This window comes from Pararge aegeria, chromosome 11, assembly GCF_905163445.1.
Source record: "Pararge aegeria chromosome 11, ilParAegt1.1, whole genome shotgun sequence".
Classification (NCBI taxonomy): domain Eukaryota; kingdom Metazoa; phylum Arthropoda; class Insecta; order Lepidoptera; family Nymphalidae; genus Pararge; species Pararge aegeria.
The window spans coordinates 9,220,392-9,237,491 of record NC_053190.1 but is presented as its reverse complement, the minus strand read 5'-3'; the positions used below and the strand labels follow the sequence as shown (position 1 = coordinate 9,237,491).

General features: G+C 34.0%; 2 protein-coding genes across 2 annotated transcripts; both read right to left on the bottom strand.

Moving 5' to 3' along the window:
• Nucleotides 1-2,219: 2,219 nt before the first annotated feature.
• On the bottom strand, nucleotides 2,220-5,991 carry LOC120627414 (trypsin CFT-1-like). The gene is made up of 4 exons (XM_039895415.1): nucleotides 5,940-5,991; nucleotides 5,576-5,741; nucleotides 3,278-3,539; nucleotides 2,220-2,555 (listed from the first exon to the last, which is right to left on the bottom strand). The coding sequence occupies exons 1-4, from the start codon at nucleotides 5,989-5,991 to the stop codon at nucleotides 2,220-2,222; spliced, it is 816 nt and encodes a 271-aa protein (XP_039751349.1).
• A 1,896-nt stretch (nucleotides 5,992-7,887) lies between these two features.
• LOC120627412 (trypsin CFT-1-like) lies at nucleotides 7,888-10,509 on the bottom strand. The gene is made up of 3 exons (XM_039895414.1): nucleotides 10,322-10,509; nucleotides 9,158-9,419; nucleotides 7,888-8,244 (listed from the first exon to the last, which is right to left on the bottom strand). Exons 1-3 carry the CDS (start codon nucleotides 10,507-10,509, stop codon nucleotides 7,909-7,911), a joined length of 786 nt encoding a protein of 261 aa, XP_039751348.1. The 3' UTR covers nucleotides 7,888-7,908.
• Between the last annotated feature and the right edge of the window lie 6,591 nt (nucleotides 10,510-17,100).

Here is a 17,100-nt window from a genome sequence, read left to right as displayed (position 1 = left end):
TCCTCCGTTAAATTTCGACCAATTTTTATAATTCTTTTTTTATTTCAAAGTGTATACTATCAAGCATGTTTTGTCTAATTTTAATGCAGATCTGATAAATATTATCGGAGATAAAGGACATAACTCTTCACATATAACAGCAAGTCGCTCGAATGCATGCGTATCATCCTACTAAATACTAATATTATAAATGCGAAAGAAATAAAGTAATATAAATATTAATTTTGATTATATACCTGCAAATTCAGTTTTAAAATATTCAAATTGAACTCATCGATTAGAAGTTGCGACGGGTATAGAATAACATGTACGGCCGCGAATAACATCGTTTGGAAATAAAACAGGCCTACCTGGTAGGTAGCGCTGCTATTAGTTTCTAGGTTTTTTTCTAGGTGCACACGAAGTTGCGCGGGTCAGCTAGTCTATATATATAAAGCAAAGTCGTGTTAGTTTCAACATTTATAACTCAAGAAAGGCTGGACCAATTTTTATAAAAGTTTTGGCAGAAATAGGGTACCTACACCGGAGTGAATTTTGTTGCACCGGAGCACGCTGAGAACATTACTATGGCGATGTATGTTAATGCTGTGGGCAATGCTATACCGCTCATGAAAGCGATATTAGAGGTGCGTGCGTGTTGGAATTCGAACTCGGCACACCCAAAGTGAAGCCGAAGTCCTAACCACCGCTTCATCAATAACCAACGAAGCAAGTACCTATACGTTTGCGTGTTCTAAATATGTCAATAACTGGGCTTTTAAATGCAAAAATATTACTCCGACTGATATATCTTGTGTTAAGCACGTAAACCTTTTTCCCTTTTTGGGGTGGAATTTCGATTAATCACACTCTAACATTTCAATTTCCAGCCTAAATACCAATGAACACAATATGCATTTTCATACAAACATTTAAATTGTTACAGAGCTCCCTAAAGAATTAGGATATTAAATAAAAAAATAAAAATCCGATTGGCGCTTAGTACCAATCGGATTTTTATTTTTTTATTAGTTTCTATAAGCGCATTCAAAAACATTAAAAAAATTCAAAATAGTTAATTTCAATTATAAGTTTACAAAATTATTAGGTTAATAATTTATATTATCAAAATTAAGCTTAATTTGCTATACTCCGCGAAAAGCACGAGAATCTGTTTGGTGTAATTTATAATTTCTTCAATCCTTATACTCCACACCAAACAAATCTTCGGCAATATACCCTCTACGCACGTTTCGCTCCGAAACCGGAGCATCCTCAGGAGATGTTGACTTTACTTTTATACTTTTCAAATCACAGATTTCGCGAAGTATACACTGTGAATTTGTTTTTTTTTTCAAACAAATTATAATCCAAAAAAGTAGCCAAAAATAATAATAGTAACAAATTAAATCAATGCAAAAATGATTAGAAAAGATTTTATAAGTATATGCGTGTATGAATTAAATACGTGGAAGTATGTTTTACGTGTACTAATTAAAAAAATATATTAGCTGTCTGCACTCCTTCTTTATATATACTATAAGTGTGGGAAGTTCCGTTCATTGTTTTCCGTCCGCGCAATTTTCGTACAAAGTTTTTGATAGATATAGAGATTTCATAAAATATTTTTAAAAACCAGATTACTGATATTATGGCTATAGATAATTCGGTTTTGGTAGTTGCTTTTGTAATACTGTATATACTCTATATCCATTCTCGAATTCCAGGATAAAGAGGAAAGTAGCTCTAAGGCCCGCGAGCTGTGATACCGACCACATACTGATATTCAGTGGCGTGCATTGACGGTATGCACAGGGTATGCACTAAACGAGCAGATGATATAAAATTTAAAAAATCTCCGATACTAGTAATTAAAACTTAAGGAGCGGAATTGTAAAAATTATAAAATGCCTTCCCTTAAGCTTTTAATAACTCTTACTGGAAATTTTCTTGATTTTATAATATCTGCATACCCTGTGCATACCCTCTATGCACGCCACTGCTGATATTGATAATGTCTGGATGCACTATGAGGCTTCCAGAGTCCCCAGAGTCATCGTGGATAAAGGTGCGCAACATGGCGTTACGTTAACCAAAACCACTCGTTATGAGCCTTTGCCGCCTTTCAATCCCACGGGTAATCGTAATAATGGTGAAAAAGAAAACACAAGCTTTCAGTTTTTATTTTCTTATTTTATTATATTAATTTAATTAATTAATATAACAGTAAAGTAATTTGGCTAAGCCACAGCCGTTTCAACGATCCATTGAGTGTAAGATGGAACACGTACGTTGACTCCTGGGTAAAGAGGATGCGCACATGTGTGGCCCCAAGATGTCACACCGACGATGATGTCGCCTCCTCGCACGACAGGGCCACCGGAGTCACCCGAGCAAGCGTCTTGACCACCGACGTCAAGGATACCAGTGCACATCATTTCCGGTGTTACTTTTGATAGAATGTTTTCGTTACCAGGTTGCCGCCCGAGTTCAGCGTAACGCTTAGTGCAGAGGTCATGGTTGATTATAAAAACGTACGTATGTTGCAGCTCATTCGATACTTCATGGTTTTCATACTGCATTGCAAAAGAAACGTGTTAAAGTACTATACATATTTATATACTATACAGATACAAAACATAAAAGGTAAAATCATTTTTTATCTGGTGGTAGGCTTCGGCCGTGGCTAGTTACCAACCTTCCGACAAGACGTGCCGCTAAGCGATTCAGCGTTCCGTACAAAATCTGGTAGAAACCTACGGCCGATTAGGGTAGTGGGCAGCGACCCTGCTTTCTGGGTCCACGGCCGTGGGTTCGATTCCCACTACTGAACAATGTTTGTGTGATGAACATGAATGCTTTTCAGTGCCTGGGTATTTACCTATATGTTATATGTATTTATGTAGGTATATTCATAAAATTATTCATCAGCTATCTCAGTACCCATAACACAAGCTACGCTTACTTTGGGGCTAGATGGCGATGTGTGTATTGTCGTAGTATATTTATTTTTTATTTATTTAGTTATCTTAGTACCTACCCATAACACAAGCTACGCTTACTTTGGGACTAGATGGCGATGTGTGTAGTTTCGTAGTAGTGTAGTGTAAACTTGTAGTAAATAAAAAATAAGTTTAAAAAACAAAAAACGCACTTTTTTCATTTAAGACTAATAGGTACCTATGTCAAACGATTATCAATATATCATGACGTAAGAATGTATGGTTGTTTGTTTCTTTAAAACTTATCCCGTAGGACCATGGGTTTTGATTTTATATATTGGTAGGTAAATACTTACGAGTGTTAATCCCCAACCCGCTACGTATACGCGTAGATTATCGGGAAGGGCGTAGTTTGGTCCTGCAATGCGGGCCAATTGAATTTTATTGGAAAGTGTCGCAGGTGATGCCAGTCTGACGATTGCCACGTCGTTTAACAGTAGCCTGTGAACATAGTCTTCGTGCAAGATAGTACGTGACACCTCAAGGTGGGTGCCGCCGTCGCTCGATAATATGGGACACCCAACGCGCGCTCTCCATCGTCTCTCCGGATGATAAAAACTGAAACAGAGAATCGATTGTTTTAACTACCCCAAGCTTAAAAAGTTGTGAAACCAGGTTTGTTATTCTTAGTTTAATTACACTATTTACCCGACTACTGAAGAAAAATTGACGTGTGTTGTCGTAAGTCTATGTGTGTATTTATAAATCTTCTAGCATTGTGAAGTTCCTATTGGGTTGATAACCCGTGTTTGTCGATTATAGCAGTCTAAAATTTGTTTTTTATGAGAGACTTATTAACTAACAACATGTAGACTCGAAAAGTAAAAAAAAAAACTATTTAATAAAGTTAATCCGTTCGTCTGTGTTCAACCTAAAAATGCAGTTATTTTTGAGTGTTGTTTACTACGTAACGTAGCGGTAAATCTAACATGGCGGTTATTATGAAGGACCAAAATAAGCAAAAAAAATTTTTTTTTTTCAAAAAATTCAAAATTAAAAATTCATTTATTTCAAGTAGGCCCAATATAAGCACTTTTGAAACGTCAAGTCTGTCCGTTTGTAGTGACTCTACCACCGGTTCGGAAGGCAGATTCTACCGAGAAGAAGCCGGCAAGAAACTCAGCAGTTGCTCTTTTCCGACATCAACAATTTACATTTTACATTTTAACATTCATTTTTCTATCTTATAAGAGCTGAAAGCGGAGCCGGATGCTTCCATGCAACCTTGTCATTAAGAATACTTACTACTTGCTATTATACTGCCAAATACCAATGTGTATAGAAGCTCCTGCATGTAAGATTTCACATGAAATAAAAGATCTGAGTGTGTAGATTCCAAATTATAAAATATAAAAGTATATTTCTTTCTTTTTATATTATTTGTTTATCATTTTTTATTTATTGCTTTAATCTCCTAATAATCTGCGCAATCTCTTCGTGAACACTAGTTCTAATCTATGCTCTTAATAGGTATCTATAAGTAGATTTTTTGTATGTTTTATAATACCTACTTAGTTAAACTCAAGAACTACTCGAACAATTCAATTAATTCTTCGCATAATCTGTATGAAATGAAAGAAGAATGTAGCTACGAGTATATATCGTAGCTACATTCTCAGCGAATAGCATAGGTCAATTTTTATTTCAGTAATAATAAGATTTCAACCTTAAAAATAATGGTATCAGTATAGCAAGTCCTGAACTGTATAGACTTGATAAAAGGTTCAAAAAATTAAAAACCCTACTACGAAGAAATTTAAAACCGGGCTAGCTGATAGGAGGCCCATGCCCTATATAATGGGCTGGTAATGGTGATGGTGATAACATTATCAATATCATTTTATTTTAAATGGGAGTAAAACCGATAAACCTACAGAAAATTTTGTGCTTTTAGATATATTATCTTTATTTGTATGCCAAAGAACCTAAGGGTCTATCACGTTCCGCTAAGCGATTTAGCGTTCCATTACGATGCCGCGTAGAAACAGAGTTTACTATAACCGATTTTTTTTTTTTTAAATATACCTGTATTTAAAAACAAAACCGGCATTTTATTTTTGAGTAGGAGTCAATCTTGTACCAGTGAAAGTAGATGGTACGGCACACTAATTTTTATAAGTTTTACAAACAGTTGAATAGTAAAGCTGTAAAGTAGTTTTATTTCAGTCTGCTATTAAGTATTTGTTATTGGATAGAACATGCAATGGCGTACTTATGGTTGCCTGGAAGAAATCACTATGAGTAATAATGCCGCCTTTATTACACAAATTTATTTGACTTGTACCTTTGTTGTTTTTGCCTCTTTTATTTATTTTTTTCTTGGGTGCAATAAAGTATTTTTTTATTTTCCTTCTTAATCTTCTTATGAAAAAGATATTTAATAGAAACTCTATATTTATTTGTTTGTCGAATAATGGTCGCATTTCATCAATATCAACCCCATACCGTCCAAATCCTGGACACGTAGTAGAAATACATATACAATAAACTACGGTAGCTACGTAGGTATTATAACTATGGTTATTATAAATTTGAAAAATCCGACAACGACTGTTGTAAGAAAATACATCTAAACACACTATATAGGTACTTACTAAAAACAATGGGCAGCAGAGAGTATTGCAGTTCTTGTAATCAGGGATCCTCCGCAAGCATGATTGTGAGCTCCGCCGAACCAACTGACTTGCATGCTAGCCATGAAAGGGTACATCTCGATTGGCGCCGGGGAGCCGCCGACGATGCGACCTCGCTTTGGCAGCGCTTTTAAGAGTTAACGTATGAATAATCATAATTTAGAAAAGTAAACAGAAATACTGCTTTATACGATGTTAGTAAACATATTTTCGCGAATGGCAAAGTTTCCGCACACGCTCACGCTTCTCGATACATCACTTACCGTAAAGGTTAGTGACGTACCGAGAAGTGTGAGCTACCAGACTTCACACACTTTTTACTTACCATAAACAACATTGGTAAGTGCCAAAACAACTAGTAGTAGAGCCTGCATCATTGCTAGCACGCGGTTTTAATTGTAATGACGATTTATATTCTTTCTTTCTTTTTATATTATTTGTTTATCATTAGTTATTTATTGCTTTAATCTCGTAATAATCTGCGCAATCTCTTCGTGAACACTAGTTCTAATGTATGTTCTTAATAGGTATCTATAAGTAAATTTTTTGTATGTTTTATAATACCTACTTAGTTAAACTCAAGAACTACTCGAACAATTCAATTAATTCTTCGCATATATATACTCGTAGCTACATTCTCAGCGAATAGCATAGGCCAATTTTTATTTCAGTAATAATAAGATTTCAACCTTAAATAATGGTATCTGTATAGCAAATCCAGAACTTGAAATATTTTTTGAACATTTTAATAAGAGTAATCTCATATTAAAATGTTCATAATATCGGCGTAGAGTCCAGAACATAATTTTAAATAAAACAATCCACTTTATCTTTATTTATAATAAGAGATGTAGATATAAAGAGATTTCATTATAAAGATTATCTAAAAATGTTTTCAATTCACTTATACAACGTGCAACGGAATCACGAAATACTGTTGAAGGGTGCAGAAGTATATTTAATAAGAAAACACCCTGTAAATTTTTTTAAATCTAAATTAGTATATTTAGGTACTTTTCCATACAAACTAATTTAACATATTCTCAGTGTTTACTTATGACAACCCTATATAGGTTAAAAAACCGACGTGCATAGTACATACGCTACAGGACACGACAACGATAAAGTAACAGGACTCTGATTTTACCTTTTGCATGTGGCGTTAAGGCTATAGCTGATTTCTTTTAATAAAAACTATGGCGATAGTTTACTCGAAAACTATTAAAGTTTCGGTTTCACACATAATTCCAGAGATAGTAAATAATGTACCTCTAAAGCCCGAAATAATGCTTCAGAGTATTATTTTGGTTTTCATTTACACGTTGCATAAAGGGTAATTATGTTTCGGTTTCTCGAACAGCCGTTGCTCTTGTAAGACTGTCCATTTGCGTTCAGTCCCAATTGTGGATAAATATTATTTAATTTGACATAAAAATTTAATAATTATGTAGATCGGTCTTATCGTTACATGACCGGATTTGACTCTTGGACTCAGAACGCAGGGTCAAAGAAACCCTTTTTTCTTGGACAAAGAAAAAAGGGAAGTCTAAAATATGGGAACCCAATCATGCAGGTTTCTTCAAGATGTTACCCTTCACCGTTGAAGTAAGTGATATTATAATTGATTAAAACGCACATAACTGACAAAAGTTGGAGGTGCGTGCGTGTTGGGATTCGAACTCGGCACCCCAAAGTCCTAACCACCGCTTCAAAGCAAAGTAAACGTTTGCGTGTTCTAAATAGGACAATAATTGGGCTTAATGAAAAAGATATGACTCGAACTGATATATCCTGAGTTTAGAGCGTTTTAACTAGACTCCCTTTTTGGGGTGGAATTTCTATGAATCATTTCAAGTAGGATATCAAATAAAAAATAAAAATAATACTTAGTACCAGTCGGAGTCGAATTTGATAAGTTCCTATAAGCGCATTCAAAAACATTAAAATAATTGGACCATAATTAATTTAAATTATAATTTTGAACATTATTAAGGTTCTTTGGCAAAGACTAAACTTTTTTAAATAACAGATTTCGGGAGGGACAGGGAGCTCTAAGGGCCCCCGAGCTGTGATACCGACCACATACAGACATTGATGTCGTCTGCATGCACTATTAGGCTTCAAGAGCCACCCATGACGTCCTGACCACCCAAATCGACGATAATGGCGGAACGTTAGCCAAAACCTCTCCTTATGAGGCTTTGCCTCCTTTCAATACCATGGGTAATTATGGTGAAAAAGAAAACACATGCTTTAATTTTTTTTATTGTATTATTCACAGTATGGTCATTTGGCTAAGCAACCGCCGTTTCAACTATCCATTGAGTGTAAGATGGAACACGTGCGCTGACTCCTGGGTAAAGAGGATGCGCACATGTGTAGCCCCAAGATGTCACACCGACGATGATGTCGCCTCCATGCACGACGGGGCCACCGGAGTCACCCGAGCAAGCGTCTTTGCCACCGACGTCAAGGATACCACTGCACATCATTTCCGGTGTTACTCTTGTTATCATGTTTTCGTTACCAGGCTGCTGCCCGAGTTCAGCGTAACGCTTAGTGCAGAGGTCTTGGTTGATTATAAAAAGGTATGTATGTTGCAGCTCATCCGATACTTCAAGGTTTTCAAACTGCAGCAAAAGAAATGTGTTAAAGTACTATACAGATGACATAATTATATACTATACAGATACAAAACATAAAAGATAAGGTCATTTTTTATCTGATGGGAGAATTCGGTCGTGGCTAGTTACCAACCTTTCGACAAGACTAGACGTGCTGTTAAGCGATTCAGCGTTCCGTAAAATGTCGGTTTGAAACCGACGGCCGATTGGCGCAGTGGGTCCGATTTCCACAACTGGACAATGTTTGTGTAATGAACATGAATGTTTTTCAGTGTCTGGGTGTTTACCTTTATGTTATAAGTATTTATGTGGGTATATTATTAATAAAATTATTCATCGTACTAAGATAACACAAGCTACGCTTACTTTGGGACTAGATGGCGATGTGTGTATTGTCGTAGTAGTGTAGTGTAGTGTAGTGTTAACTTGTAGTAAATAAAAAAAAGCATCATCTCAAGAATGTTTGTATTTATCGGTGTTCTATAATATTTATTTCAGACAAGAACTACCTCGTCCAGTTGTTACCATGTTCTAAGAATGGAAAGGAAATGGTTTCATCTTTGTACCAAAAATAGTAAGCTATCAGTGATGTGATACATTGTAAGATTTCAAGCATTCTAACAGGATGCAGGGTCTATGCTTATAGTAAATCCCACTTTTGAGGAAAACCGCACATAATGAGTGAGTGAGACGTTGATAGGCTCGGCATGATAGTTGTTATGCTATCATGATAATTAAAAATAACAAAACTCGTTGGAATTTGGTCTAAGATTTTCATTTAAGACTAATAGGTATGTTAAACGATTATCAATATATCATGACGTAAGAGTGTATGGTTATTTGTTACTTTAAAACTTGCCCTGCACGACCATGGGTTGTGACCATTTGATCTTATATATATAGGTAGGTAAATACTTACGTGTGTTAATCCCCAACCCGCTACGTATACGCGTAGATTATCGGGGAGGGTGTAGTTTGGTCCTGCAATGCGGCCCAACTGAATTTTATTGGAAAGTGGCGCAGGTGATGCCAGTCTGACGATTGCCACGTCATTTAACAGTAGCCTGTGTACATAGTCTTGGTGTAAGATAGTATGTGACACCTCAAGGCGGGTGCCACCGTCGCTCGATAATATGGGACACCCGACGCGCGCACTCCATCGTCTCTCAGAATAATAAAAACTGAAACAAAAAACGATTGTTTTAACTACCCTTAACCAACCAGGTTTATTATTCTTAGTTTAATTACACTATTTACCCGACTACTGAAGGAAAAATGACGTATGTTGTCGTAAGTCTGTTTGTATTTATAAATGTTTTACCATTGTGAAGTTCCTATTGGGCTGATAACCCGAGTTTGTGGATTATAGCAGTCCAAAAATGTTTTTTTTTATGAGAGACTTGTTAACTATGAATCTCAACGTGTAGATTCGAAAAGTAAAAAAAAAAAACTGTTTAATAAAGTTAATCCGTTTGTCTGTGTTCAACTTAAAAGTGCAGTTATTTTTGAGTGTTTTTACTACGTAAAGTCGCGATAATGGTATGGTATATATGGTACCTATGTTTGTCTAACTGTTATGGTTAAGTCATAGTAACTACTTTTTTTTATAATTTTTCATTTAAAACACGGGTACAACCGTAAGATGGTGCCTATCATGATATTAATCCTTCTCCAAATAAATAGTTTTATGAGTCTTAAGTTGGATAATATACCTGCAAATTCCTTTTTAAATTATTCAAATTGAACCAATCGCTTAGAAGTTGCGACGGGTATAGAAACGCAAAAAGCAAGAAAAATGCAGCGAGCCGCCCGGCCCGGCCAAGAATAACATAGTTTGGAAATAAAACTGGACCTGGTAGATAGCGCTTCATTTAGTTTCCAGGTTTTTTAAAGATATTTAAACCTCTAATAACCGATTTGGTGCAGACCAAGTTGCTCGGTCAGCTAGTATACAGTAAACTTGGGTAACTACTCATATACGTAGGTAACTATGGTTATTATACATTTGAAAAATCCGACAAAAGGTAGGTAGTGGAGACCCATCAGTAAGAAAATACATCTTAACATATTTATAGGTACTTACTAAAAACAATGAGCAGCAGAGAGTATTGCAGTTCTTGTAATGAGAGATCCTCCGCAACCATGATTGTGAGCTCCACCGTACCAACTGACTTGCATGCTGGCCATGAACGGGTACATCTCGATTGGTGCCGGGGAGCCGCCGACGATGCGACCATCTCGCTTTGGCAGCGCTTTTAAAGTTTTAATCATAATTTTGTTAAACAATCAAATTTCATTTTTATATCAAGCTAGCTGACTGCTTTGATTGCTAGCATGTTTAACAAAGGATCACGAGTTCAGGCGTCGAATCTCGAGTCGGGCCAAAACTTGTTAGATATTCGGTTTTTCTTTTATAGATTTTCCAGTACCAGTCTAGAGTTAGGAAATTAGCGGTGTCAACCCCCGTGCCTCGAAGAGCACGGTAAGGCTTGTGCCCAGCAGGTGAATTTGAAAAGCTGAGGGAGATGAATATACGACGATTAGGCTATCTAGTTTTTGAAATCTACTTTATTATATGATAGAGTAGGTATTCTACAATCATTTAAAATAATACTTCTTTATACTTTGTTAGTAAACAAAGTTCACGAATAACACGCTCACGCTTCTCGGTACGTCACTTACCGTAAAGGTTAGTGACTTATCGAGAAGCGTGAGCTCCCCGACTTCACACTCTTGTTACTCACCATAAACAACACTGGTAAGTGCCAAAACAACTAGTAGTAGAACCTGCATCATTGCTAGCCCGCCGATTTGAAATGTACACTTGGTAATGACGATTTATATTCTCTCATTTTTGTTATATTATTTTTTTATCATTATTTATTTATTGCTTTAATCTCCTATTAATCTGCGCAATCTTTTCGTGAACACACTAGTGTTCTAGTGTTAAATCTACTTATACCTAATATAACCATAGATTAGAACTATCTAATCTATGGTTATATTAGGTATAAGTAGATTTTTCGTATGTTTGTAAATAATAGTTAAACTCAAGAACTACTCGAACATTTTAATAAAAATATAACTACTTATGAATAGTGAATAATCTGATAAAATTAAAAGTTCATTTATCATTATCAAAGTGAAAAGATTTGTTCATTTTTGGAAATGCCTACTATTTTAAGCCGCATAAGACTTCTTTGTTATAAAAAAAAAAATCTGTATTACACGGCTTAATTAAAAGAGGTCCATCTTTATTCATATAACTTGTAGTGAGGTGCAAACTAAACTTAATGGTAATCATAAATAAAGGACAAGTACGGTTATTTTAAAATAATATGGGTCTAATATCTTGGATAGGAATCCTTATATCGATGTAATAAAGTTCTTGTTATGAGCAAGTGTGATAAAAATTATTATGGCCATCAAAGAAAAAGATAGGCCAGTTGCGGCGATGGAAGCCTGACAATGTTTATCTTATTTATGCCAGGGCTGAGATCTTGGGTGAGGTTTAGAACTTCCATGGACACTCATACTTCACAACACAGGCCTTTTGGGGATTCAGACGACAACCCTAAAGCCAAATTGACCTAACTCTGTACCGATACTACCCGGACGTCAGTCTATATGACATTAGTGAGGCTCTCAAACTGAAGGTGACGGTGAAATAATAGCAGAACTTCTGAAGACTGTTGGAAAACCGATGTTTGATTCCGTTATTCACAAAGGCACAGCGCTAGGCGGCACGGGAGCTTGGTTGTTGGTCTCAAATAATATATATATATATAATCATCCATGTTGTCCGTAAATCCAAGGCGTTCCGTCGGCAGCTTTGATTGCGGTGCCCTCTAATACAAAGTAGGCGGCACATCTAAGTACGCTTAGTAATATTACATTTTACTTGGCACCGACTTAAAAATGTTGTAGAAAATATTTATTTCTTGCGTTTAAGTTGTTTAACAAAGTCGATTTTTTATGTAAAAAAAAAGTTCTTCAGTCATGCCATTCTAGTTTAGTTGTAGAAAGTATAACCGAATTAAATAGAGGGTTTATTAAAAGTAAAGATGTATAAAAATAACACAGTTCTTTGGTATACACTTTAATAAACTGGAATGTCTTAAATGTACAAAAAATACACAAGTTATGAACTAACATAAGTAAACGGCAAAGTTGAGAGACATCACGAAATATAAAAAAATGGCGGTAAACAGTAACGCTTTGGTTTTAAAACGTTTACTAATGTGTAAACAACGGTAAGTATGACAAATTCTATCTAAAACTAAGAAAGGTGGGAAAAATAATAATTAAAGTTTGATATTTTAAGATAAAATAAGTTTCGTTACGATTTACGGCAAATAAACTATTATTTACCGATAATAATTTTTGTGACCCACAAATCCGTCTTTCGTTTTAAAAGATATCAAAATATCCACAATTCTAAACCTTATTTATAAATTGAGTTTAAATGGTACCTATTTATTTAGGTGTAATAGCGTGGCGTGTAGGTGTTTCGTCAAGGTTGGTGGATAACGCTCAGAAAGTAAGTTTTAAAAACCTTTATGATCGGCATAAGCATTGAATAGAAGCAGGCCTTACTTTGCGGAATCCCATGATATACGACGAATATAATTAAATAATATAAAGCTTAATTTGCTAAATTATTTTTTATTCATTAAAATTCGCGAAAAACAGGAAAATCTGTACGTAAATGTCAATATGTCTCCTTTAATTGGTTAAAACTTGAAAACTACGCCACCGGAGCAACGTTAAGACATGTAGTCATATACTATATGTAAAAACAGGAAAAAACGGAACTTGTTAATTTTATTTTTTCACGTTTAAATTAGAGCAGATTTCTGTTTTCGAAAACACCCTAAATTAAATATCTTTAAAACGTTTCACTTTTAAATAGCACATTATCAGTAGTGATCCGAATAATAACATCCTTCATTATCCAGGTCAACTTTTCCTGTAACCCTGTAGAATTGCTCATAGATCGTGATAGGTAGTTTCGTCAGCGGTTTATGCTTATCCTGGTCAAAACCATGCGCAAGCCTCTGTTTCATATTATGAATTCAACTGTCCATTCAATGATTGTCATAAAAGTCACCCTAAGTTTAAAAATAGCACAACTTTTAGAGCTAGCTAATTAATTTTACCATACAATTTTAGAATTTTAAACATTCTATTGAATGTAAGTTTAAGTTTAATATTTATGAAGTGTTATAAATAATGCGGTATAATATACGCAAAACCAGGCAAGAACCGCGCATTGTAAGAATTGACACATTATCAACAATGTAGAACCTGAATAGTTCTTATTATTTTTAAGTGAAAATATTTTATCAAATTAATCCTTAATGACACAATACATGACACTGATGTCTTTATCAGTAAATCTTTATCCTCAGGACAACATATTTATAGTAAGTACTTTTTATTTTAAACTGATCTTTAGTAAAGATTCGGATTTGTAGATAAAACATTGTTGATAGACCGTACCATAGTGAAATGATCTACAAACATATTCTAATATTTAGATCATTACCAAGTCCGACCACAGGTTAAATATAAATAGACCATAAAAAGGTTTGCATCGATGACGATTATTTAAAATAATAATAATATTAAACTGGTTGATTAACAATAAAAAATAAAGTAGGTAATAAAAATGTGTAAGACCTTATTTTAAGAAAATCATCAAAACCTTCCATGTTGGTACTTATTGTCTTAACAAGCTTACAAAAATAACATAAGTTGTTTATAATTTATTGAAAGTGCACCTGAGGATTAACTCCTATAGTAAATGCCAATAGATCTTAAACTTGATCGACAAAAACACTTATAACTATTAAACTATAAGGCTATTATTACATTTGTAATTGACATATTTTTAGAATATTTATGTATGCCAATGATTTTTAATGTTCAACTACAGTCCACATGAAGACGATATTAAAGTCTATTGCCGTTAGGCATGCTAAATTATTTGTAAATATCGCGAGTGGGGACGGATACGTCATTTGTAAATAGCAGCGTGAATGGGCATGATGACTAATTTTGAAAAACTGCTCTATGGTGTTCGAAATAATCTACTATCTTATCTTCTTTCATTTAATTTAATTTCTGCAAAAATAAGATATTTTTGCAGAAATTAAAAGTTTTTTTCTATAAATTGCAAACAGTATTAAGAAAAATATTTCTCGCGAAAACGCTTGCCGAGTGTCATGGCCGTACTAGTGACGTCATAGGCAAATAGAGCTTTAGTAAGTACTTGTTCCATAGCTAAAGATTATTGATTTTGGTATTGATAACAAAAACTAAGCAACTGATAGTTTTAAATCATAAAATACTTGTTATATGTAGATTTACGAAGTTCAAGCGGTACAAAATTACGTTTATATAGACGTTACGTCTTGATTTTGAATTCGGCGTTTCACTTTATTGAAAATAAATACGAATATCACTTCGAATATAAATAAAAATACACTTTGCATATCATATCATAGGTCATTTGATAAACAATATTTTAGCGATTCTTTGTTACTGTCATAATGCCTATTCACTAGACGAGTCGTGTTTCGCGCAGATAAGTAGCGATTTATTTCGCTCAGTTTTACTTGTCTCAAAAAGGTCAATTCGCACGTTATTTTCCTTATTATGTTTGCAATATTCATTACCCAAAGCATGATATTTGCATCTTCACTTTTTTAGTTGTTTTTTTTTCATTATGAAAACACTGTATCTGAGCCAAAGTACCTAATTGTTTAGTTTTAAGTTCATTGACGCTGCCGTCATGTCGCTTTCATCTTATACAGGATAAAATAATGACGATTAAATAGCGAGTGCTCGTGTTAGAAAAGAGCAACAGGGCGCGTTTGGAACCCTCCTACTTTTAGTAGTAAGTTAACGAATGTAGTTATCGCCGCACAATAATGAAAACTTGTTTGTATGAACGCTGCTTAAGTACCTGTGATAGAAATAAATTCAGAATTTTAAAATTTGAACTCAACCTCTGTTTATTGTCAACATATTCTCTGTAGAAACTGCTTTTTGAACGCGGCGGCGGTAGATTAACTACAAATACATAGTATTGACGGAAAACGCCTATCAAGTCGGCATACTTGAAACATAAGGTGAATTTTGTTTTGAAGATAAATTTGTTTTGATGCTCAAACAGGTCTCTACGCTTAAAAAGCGTGTGAATGACATAATAAACGTGGAAACGAAAGCGCAAAATTAACCCTTCTGGACCTTACAATTTGTTTGAAAGCTGACATAAATTCGCATCGCGCTTAGCGCAAGTGTATTTCGGACCGCGATTAACGCTAGTGTGTAGATAGTTTATTGTTTTGTGGGCGCTAGTTAAACATTTTAATAGCAACAAGGCATAAAATATCACTCTACACTTAAATTATACAATACAGTGTAATTGACCTTAAACTAATAAAGCTTTCATTGTATGTTAACATATTGTGTAGTCTAAATATGAGATACAAACAGGTAAGTATATGTACATAAAATCGAATATTAATCAAGCGCTTTTACAAACAATCCAATTATGTTTAGGAGATCGTGGATATATAGTATAACCTTTAATAAAACTGATTCCTTTTAATGTCTCTATCCCGATGCTTAACAAACAATTATTATTTATTAGATAAGGGTTAGTACGTAATAAAATTTTTATTAAAAAAGATTACATTAAGCATTCTATACTTTAATTTTTTTTATTTCGATATTTTTGTTTAGTTAAGTATTTTGTTCGTGTTCATATGATAAATCTTAAGGTAATAATATTTGGCAGGGTTCAAGTCTGTGATATTATATCGATTACAATTTAATACTACGTATTCATAATATTATACTATATATCAGCTCAATAATTAACAATATGAACGGTGTACAATATTATTTTGTTCTCGGTAATCTAACATTAATTGTTAACCTTAAACAAACCTCTGTCATGGAAATATGGGAGTTGTGAAGTTAATACTTAATACTAATAAATAAATATCTTACAAAACACGTTATACATTTATCAGACTATGTATTTTTAAGCGCTAAACATAACAATACGGCTGGCCCAAATTAAAACCTCGCAAGTGACTAATTACTTTATACAATTAAATATCTATGACCAATATAGTTTAAATACAGCTTAAGCAGTGTTTCTTAATTTATTTCGTATTAAATGCACTGTTCATGTAATAATTATTGATATAGTAAAATTAGATTCAATGGTCGATCAGTAATTCAAATTCAAACGCTGCAAATTCTAAAACATATAGTATTTAAACAAAGTATAACATAATGAATAATCGCTTGCAATGTTTTAATTTGTTGTAGCCGCATATACAATTATATATTTCAAATTGAAACAGCAACAATATCATATTACTTAAATTACGCTTATAATTATAGTAATGTAGAAAAACAGCGAACATTATGAATTTATTCATTTACTCGCTATGAAAAAAATTACGTTATGCCTTTACAAAAGGAGCCGCTATTTTATATAGGCAGTTGGTACCGAATCAATATCTGCGGGTATATTGTGCTACTCAGCAAATTGTTTTTTTGAACTTAATATTTTTTCATTGCATGTTTTTGAATTGTAAATATTTTCTTTGGAATTTATCAATCGGTGAAATTTTAACTGTGCTTATATAACTTGAGCTAAACTTAAACCAGCATATAGATTTTAATAACTATATTATATCCATTAGGTATGCGAAAAGGTTATTTTTAAGTTTTACATAAGACTCGAATTTTATGTGGAACGCTTGAATCAATAGGATGGTCTAAACAAGTGCGTTGTTTTACTGACGCTGTTCTTATCGGCTGTCCTTAGGCTTTAAC

What these genes read in the sequence shown, in the direction of transcription:
- LOC120627412 (XM_039895414.1), bottom strand. Translation starts at nt 10,509, where the DNA reads ATGATTAAAACTTTAAAAGCGCTGCCAAAGCGAGATGGTCGCATCGTC. An exon ending in TCTGCTGCTCATTGTTTTTA is followed by an intron (nt 9,420 to 10,321) that starts GTAAGTACCTAT and finishes TTTTTGTTTCAG; the next exon opens with TTTTTATTATTCTGAGAGAC. An exon ending in CGGGTTGGGGATTAACACAC is followed by an intron (nt 8,245 to 9,157) that starts GTAAGTATTTAC and finishes CTTTTGCTGCAG; the next exon opens with TTTGAAAACCTTGAAGTATC.
- LOC120627414 (XM_039895415.1), bottom strand. Translation starts at nt 5,991, where the DNA reads ATGATGCAGGCTCTACTACTAGTTGTTTTGGCACTTACCAATGTTGTT. An exon ending in ACTTACCAATGTTGTTTATG is followed by an intron (nt 5,742 to 5,939) that starts GTAAGTAAAAAG and finishes AACTCTTAAAAG; the next exon opens with CGCTGCCAAAGCGAGGTCGC. An exon ending in TCTGCTGCCCATTGTTTTTA is followed by an intron (nt 3,540 to 5,575) that starts GTAAGTACCTAT and finishes TCTCTGTTTCAG; the next exon opens with TTTTTATCATCCGGAGAGAC.